At 49.6% G+C, this 7,600-nt stretch overlaps 1 protein-coding gene across 1 annotated transcript in view; it reads left to right on the forward strand.

The window, feature by feature from the left end:
• Positions 1-7,365, forward strand: part of LOC124712760 (alpha-1D adrenergic receptor-like) — a 72,558-nt gene extending 65,193 nt beyond the window's left edge. Inside the window, exon 2 of the mRNA XM_047242900.1 lies at positions 7,121-7,365. Within this exon, the coding sequence (XP_047098856.1) occupies positions 7,121-7,365 (245 nt within the window). The remainder of the gene's footprint in view (positions 1-7,120) is intronic.
• Positions 7,366-7,600: the final 235 nt, after the last annotated feature.

The following is a 7,600-nucleotide window of genomic DNA, read 5'->3' on the forward strand; positions in this document are numbered from 1 at the left end:
TCTCTGTTGAATCATACTGCATACTTCGTCGCCGCTAATTTAGAGTCCATCACTACCGACGTAATATGGCACATTCATACAGACAAACCACCATCAAGATCAGTTTTCAACCATATCATGCCCGACCGCGTGCTTTTGAAGTGGAACGTTTTCTACGTGATGACGTTCAAATTGATCCTTAGGATATCATTGGTATCCATCTCTCTATCACGAGCAGTGTTGTCTACGTCAGGTTAGTAACGGACGAGGTGTGCAACAGAATCGTGCTTCCGCATGCTAACGATCTTAAATTCAAGCATTCTGATGACCATATTGGGGCAGTCTCTATCGGTCCCTCGGGGCTTGGGCTCCGTACGATACGAGTCTTCGAATTCCAGTTCGAAGTGCCAACGGACGTAGTCACCGCGGCTTTCCAGCCTTACAGCAAAGTGGTCAGCCACATGGCCGAAAAATGGACCACCTTTACAATGTACCTTGTTCTTAACGGCGTACGACAGATCAAAACTGAACTGACAAAACATGTACCATCCTATCTTGTCACCGACAGGTGTAGGGCGATTATTATTTATGACGCACAGCCACACACTTGCTCCGGTTGTGGCCAAAAAGGACACGTGAGGTCGGATTGTCTCCGACGGCGGTTTGCTCAAATCCCGGCAGGTGAATATAAGGCTCCTTCTGTGGTAACGACCTTTCCTCTCAATTACGCCGGGGTTACACGAGCAGCCACCTATACCAATACCGACCACATTCGTCCCATAGCCACCCCCGACAGCGAGGACAATGGATTCTGCAGTACCGGAACCAGCCACTACATCGGCGCACCCTCCTGAGGACTATCACCGACGGAGCTTGCAAGAAAGCACGGATGACAGGATGGCCATTGACCCACGAGTTGTACCGACAGCGGTTTTTCTTCCAGACACCGAAACAGCTGAAGAGATCCTCCACATTCGGATACTGAAACAGACGTCCGTAAACAGCGTTCCCCACGGAAACATAAGAGACGGCGGCGTGCTCCATCCGACGAGTACTTTCAGCGAACATCTGACAAGGACTGTGGACAATCCGACGACGGTACCGGCGGTGCAGAGGCCGCAGTAACATTCCATCTACCCAGATCGCCAGGGTGACGGCTTCAGCCCCCCCCCCCCCCCCCCCCCCCCCGACCCCACAGAGCAGCAGGATCACATGCAGACAGCCGCTGCAGATTACCAGCCAGTCACCAACAGCCACCAACAGCCGATGGTATTTCATGGCGACTGAGCAGACGACAGTGAGGAAAACTCCATGCCAATCGTGTCGGACGACACTCGGGGGAATTTACCCCACCAGTGTTGATCCTTTTCCAACATCAGTGGCAGCGATGAGACACCCTGACGTCACGTGCACACACAAGGGTGTTGAGTGCCAACACGAGTGCTTTGGACAGACTTCAAACTTATCGTATTGCGACTTTAAACATCAACACTAAACGGACGCGCGCTAAGTTATCCTTGATTCAGGATAGGTTGAATTCTGCTTCCATCGATATAGCCCTTCTAGGGGGGGGGGGGGGGGGGGGGGGTGCGTCTACGACTTTCCAGCATTTACGGTTATGACGCAGATTCCCCCACAGGCAGCGGCGTCTGTGTACTTCTTCGGGAAGGGATAGTGGCGGACGATATCCTCTTTCTGCCTGGTGCAAGAGGAATGGCACTCATAGTACTGGGTGTCCACCTTATCAACATCTACGCACCTTCCGGGACGGAGAAACGTCGCGAACGTTCGCGATTCTTTGCGGAAGACGTCGCCCCGCTCTTCCAAGGCCACCACGACCATCTGATATTTAGAGGTGACTAAAACTGTGTACTGGCACCCAGAGACCAAATCGCATGACATGATCCGTGCCCGGAACTCGAGACACTAATCCGAGACCTGCAGATGGTGGACACTTGGGAACATCTTCACAGCCACCGACCTGGATTTACACACTTCACGAGTCACTCTTCCAGTCGCATCGACCAGGTTTATGTCTCACACTTTCTTGCCTCTGGGACATAGGATGCGGAGCTATGGCCTACAGCTTTCTCGGACCACTCTGCCTCCATCTGTGCCATCACCCTACGGCGACAGCAAGTGTGGAGAAACCGCAGCCCATGGATATTAAACGTCGCTCACCTGTCTTACCCGGATTGCCGCCAAGTCGTTGAGGATACCTGGCATATCCCGTGACGATCCGCGGTGGTTGAACTGCGCCAAACCGGCACTGAGGCGAACGTTGATAACTTAGTCGCGACCACGCTTCTTGGCATAGACATACACTCGATTTTTACTTCAGAGTACTGCGAGATTGCGATGCTATGGCGCCATCTCCGAAACGACAAACGGCGGTCCACCGTGCTAATGCTCAGATCATCGCTAATGTGCGACGCCACCTACAGGGGGGAGGGGGGGAGGGTGATAATTCGTTCGAGAACGCAGGATAGCGAGCGGAACGCCCGTCTATGTTCCACGTACTTCGTGAACGTAAACGACGCCAAAGACCGTCGCATACTTCATCGACACGGAGGACGATCGTCGCCTCACCACGCGACAAGACATAAGCACAGCGTTCTACGATCATTATTCCAAACTCTTTTCAGCTCAGACTCCTGATCCGACAACACTGGAGGACGTCTCTCAGACGATCTACGGCAATGGAAGCGGCGTTGATGGAAGAAATTATGGAAGAAGAAGTGATCGACGCCTTTAGAAGAGGAGCTGTAAAGAAGTCTCCGGGTCTTGATGGGCTCCCCTTGGAATTTTACCGGACTTTTCAATATTTAATAGCCGCCCGATGGACGGACATCTATCGCGAACTACTATCCCCAGAAGCGCCGTTCTCTGCGGCCCTTGTAGAAGAGATGATTATTCCTATTCACAAACCGTCCGGATGCAGGACTACCGCCCGCTGACGCTATTGAACTGCGACTTTAAGATATTTTCTCGACTGTTGGGCTCGCGGATACACCAGGCCTTACAACAAGTCATCTCACCCGATCAAACGTCATTAGGAGGCGACAATAATATTCAAACAGCACTCAGCGAATTTCGTGACTTGATCTCACTGGCGAGGGCATGTCGTCTGGAGGGTGCACTGGCAGCAATCGATTTCAGTCAAGCTTTCGATCGCATGGACGTCAATGATTTGGAAGCCATTTGTCAGTGTCGTCATGCGACTACTCCGTGGCGCGAGATCCAAGGTGATCGTCAACGGCCGCCCCGCGCAGCCTCTCACCATTTCTCTATCGATACGCCAAGGCTGCTCTCTGTCCACTTTACGCTGTGACCATGGAACCACTCCTATGCGGCCAGCGCCAACGACTGACGGGTATGATGCTACGAGGCCACACTTTCCGATGTAAAGCATCGCTGACGACCTGGTGATTGTCATCCGCGACGGCAACGACACCTCCAGTGCATTGGACAGCTACATATAGCATGGTCACTGGTACTCGTATGAACGTCGCAAAATCAGTGGCGATGAACATCAGAGTCGGACTGCCCGAGGACAGCGTCACCCCCTTACAGCTTGGAGATACTTTAAATGTCTCAACTTTGATTTCACAGACAATATACGACGAACCGCTGCTCACAATTTTCGACGACTTTTCGGACTTGAATAGCCAACAACCGCCTACGAGCACTGGACGTCGTCCAACGGACCCAGTATGTCAGCACACATTTAGCGTCACGCATTCCGCACATCGCCTAGATATTACCTATACCCGTGATCTTAGCTCGCCGTGTGCTGGCGGCTTTGCTTTTCAAGATCACATATGAGACTCTCGTCCTTCCCCCGAATCGGGGACGGCTTGGGCTTCATCACGCTAGTCCTGACAGCCTGACGAGTTGGTTATTAGAAGAACTAGCGCCGATCTCCCTCTCGCCACCTGTGCCAATACACAACGTCCCCTCGTCACTCTTCTACATCGATGTCTTTTAACTCGAACTCAGTTACATTCGACTTGCCTTACCAGCGACTCGACTGGCGACGGCAAGGACGGTTGATCGTGTCCTGCAGCGTGGACGACCGGATAACATCGTGGAGAGGTAGCACCCGAGCGTCAACTGGCGAGCAGTGTGGAAGACAATTCACCACGTAACGCTGGACACCGCCGTCACGGCGATGTGGTATATCACTGTCAACGGTGAGCAGGTGACCAGATCAAGGCTACATGCGATCCATATGGTGGACTCACCCAAGTGCACGAGCTGTGGCGTTCAAGACAGCAATGAACATCGTCTTAGCTGTGTCGAGTCTACGGCAGTGTGGCACTTAGTGAAGCAAATGTGAGCGTATTTCCTTCGAGTGACACCGAATCATATCGAACCCAAGACTATATTATTCCCGTATGAAACGTAGTACCGACTCACGAAAACTAATGCCGTGACGTGGCTTCGTGGACATGCAGTTTCAAGACGGCACTAAATACGCTTTAGACTTTTGGAACTATTTGCAGGAACGACATTACAAGATCCTCTGTAACCAAAAGCATCGACAATATTTTTCCAATTATTTTTGGAGTGCGTTCCACGACGCTCCACGCAGCTGGATCATCACGGGTAAGAGAAGCTAAAATTACAAGACGATGATAGAACAATACACAGTACAAAGTGGGATCTACATTGTTCGTTGCGAGAATTCATACCTGGATCATAAAGCAGATGGAGAGGTTCGTCGTGACTCTTCGCACTGTCTACCAGTATTTGCCCCCTTTCCTCTTTTTGTCCTCAGTGCGAAAGATTCTTCAAAGTTTTGTTTCCCATCCTGTGTCAGACGTAGTGCCGGTTAATGGTGTTACGGACTCCAACCTTAGGTTTTACTTAATGGCTTTCTTAGCCTCACACTTTGCTCTCTTTCTTTTTGCCCCTTGCTCCAAATATAAGTATGCTTCCAGTTATGTGCGTCCCCAATTCGGAGCAACGAGTGTACTTACAGCCTAAAAAAATTCAAAACAATAAAACTATTGCACCCTTTGTTCCCATAAATGGGATGGGGGAGACATTGTGGCGAAGCCTCGGGTTCTCGGGTTGCGACCTCTGCCCACCTTACCTCCGCCATCCCACGACCTGATCCATTTTCCATAAAAAAAATGAGACTGTTAAAAAGAAGGTGGTCATGGTATTAGACTCCCAAGGCAAACGAGCTGTGTTCAACCCTACATCGAGGCATTTTTTTTTTATTTTTATTTTTCCGCTGTGCGTTGTATTCAAACTAGTGTCTGTATCGTGTATCTGTGTGTATATTGTGTACCTGTATCCGTTTGCTACAGCGAAGTGTGAGACCTATAATGACAGTTGATTATGTACAATTACTCTGTTAGAAGCCGAAAGGAAGTGGCTTTCGATTGCGAACCGCAAATGATTGAAGACGAGGCGACAAGTCATCCGAATCCTCCACCGGATAACACGCCGGTGTGTCATACACGGCATTAGTGACAGTACGTTTGGCATATGATAGGAATCTCTTACTGACACATCTAATTTGTCGTCTGGTAAAGTGAGTGAGACATGCCTCCTTGCACGATTTAGGTGTTCGTATGAATGTGAATGTGATCACTCCAAAGGAAATTATGAAAACAAATTAGCGCAACAGTTCCACGATCATGCAGTTTCTCTGTGCTCTGTCAAAACATATGTTTTAACGTTTTTGAAGTTTGGTTCCGTTTTGGAAGTTTTGACTTCTGAATTCCTTTTTTGTAACATAGTTCACATCCTTTTATTTGTAATTTTGATTTCTGTGAGACGTCTATATGGTATATCGCCTGCTCTCACTATTCATCACTTTTACTTGCGACGGTAACGTATTCTTACCACATGGTTCATGTTCTGTAACCAATGTATAGTACCACAGAAAGAGAACAAACACTTCAATGACCGGATGGACAATTCACAAAAATTCGCACGAGGTAGTTTTGGGCATGGCTCGTCCGTTGGACAGTCCAACACCGTTGCCACATAACTACGACGCCGTGGCTGTTCTGCTTCCTAAATACAGCAGTTGTTAAGCTTGGTCTTTTCGGTCTTATTATTTTGCTGTATTTTTCGTAGATCAGTACACCTTATACCTGTCTTCATGCTCGATCTGTATTCTGTTTTGACAGTTTATCATTGGGCTACCTTACCACTAAATCTGACCGGGATTCTAAGGGCAGCTTCCCTTGTTAGGTCTGGCGGAGCGATGTCTGTAATACCGAAGTTTTTCTGCGAATTTCGGTCTTCCAATTATAATGTACTTTGACTCACTCGGATGTACTGTACATGTTGGTGCGTCTACTCCTACATCATTATCGTTCACAGTACTACGGAGCTGAGTACACTACGAATTGTGCAGCGGTGCATGGGAACTATGTTCTGCGCTCCAAGGCTGTTCCTGCCAGTTATATGATGTCATATTTATAATCTTCAGTTTTTGTCCACTGGGCTGCAAATGATTTTTCAGGGCCGGCCCTGATGGCCGAGCGGTTCTAGGCGCGTCAGTCTGGAACCGCGCGACCGCTACTGTCGCAGGTTCGAATCCTGCCTGGGGCATGGATGTGTGTGATGTCCTTAGCTTAGTTAGGTTTAAGTAGTTCTATGGGACTGATGACTTCAGATATTAAGTCCCATAGTGCTAAGAGCCATTTTGATTTTTGCGGGTGTCAATGGAAGGTGAAAAGTCAAGGCAAGGCATTTTGGATAATTTCAGTAGTGTATTTGTTTACTGCAAAATGAAACACTCAGCTCCCTGAAACTTTCTGGCAGATTACAACTGTATGTCGGACTGGGACTCGAATTGGGTACCATTCCTATCGCGAGCAAAGGGACTGAGATATCCAGGAACTATTCACAACCGTCCCTCGCAGCTTTACTTCCGCCAGTAATTCTCAGCTACCTTCCCGACTTCACCGAACTACATTTCCCAGTGAAAAGCAAAGGCTGCGGTTGGAATACAGTTTCAATCTGCCAGAAACTTTCACATCAGCACGCACACCGCTGAAAAGTAAACATGCGTTCCGGGTTAGCTTTGCGTCTGATAGATGGTTGCTGAGGTAGAATGCACTCACATACACCGTACGACGTATAACGAAAATGTCTGATCTGCTGTGTTTGCTAGACGCGTCGTGCTCGTCGTGCGACCTGTCCGGCGCGCCGTTCACGTTCGCCTTCTGGTTGGGCTACTTCAACAGCTGCATCAACCCGTTCATCTACGCGTGCTCGTCGCGCGAGCTGCGGCGCGCCTTCCGCGCCACCCTCTGCTGCGCCTGCCGCGGGAGGCTGGCCGCCGCCGCCGCCGGTGGCGCCACTGGCGCTGGTGGCGCCTCCAGAAACCACGACGATAAGCTGCGGCGCTCCCCTTGACGTGACGTCACCGCCCTGCCAGCGCGTCGCGTCAACTCGCCACGTGGTAAGAGCTATTCGTGGAAGGTTACAGTCCGACTTTCGACACTCTAAGTACATCTGTCTAGGACCTTAATACCCCAATAAATTTCTACTTGAAAGAAAAATCTAAATTCATGTTTTGTAGCCACTAATGACGTGCTAAGTACATAACGTAAAATCTAAAATCTGCTGTACCTCTCAGGTATAACTGGCT

The sequence above is a fragment of the Schistocerca piceifrons genome, chromosome 1, assembly GCF_021461385.2.
Source record: "Schistocerca piceifrons isolate TAMUIC-IGC-003096 chromosome 1, iqSchPice1.1, whole genome shotgun sequence".
Lineage (NCBI taxonomy): Eukaryota > Metazoa > Arthropoda > Insecta > Orthoptera > Acrididae > Schistocerca > Schistocerca piceifrons.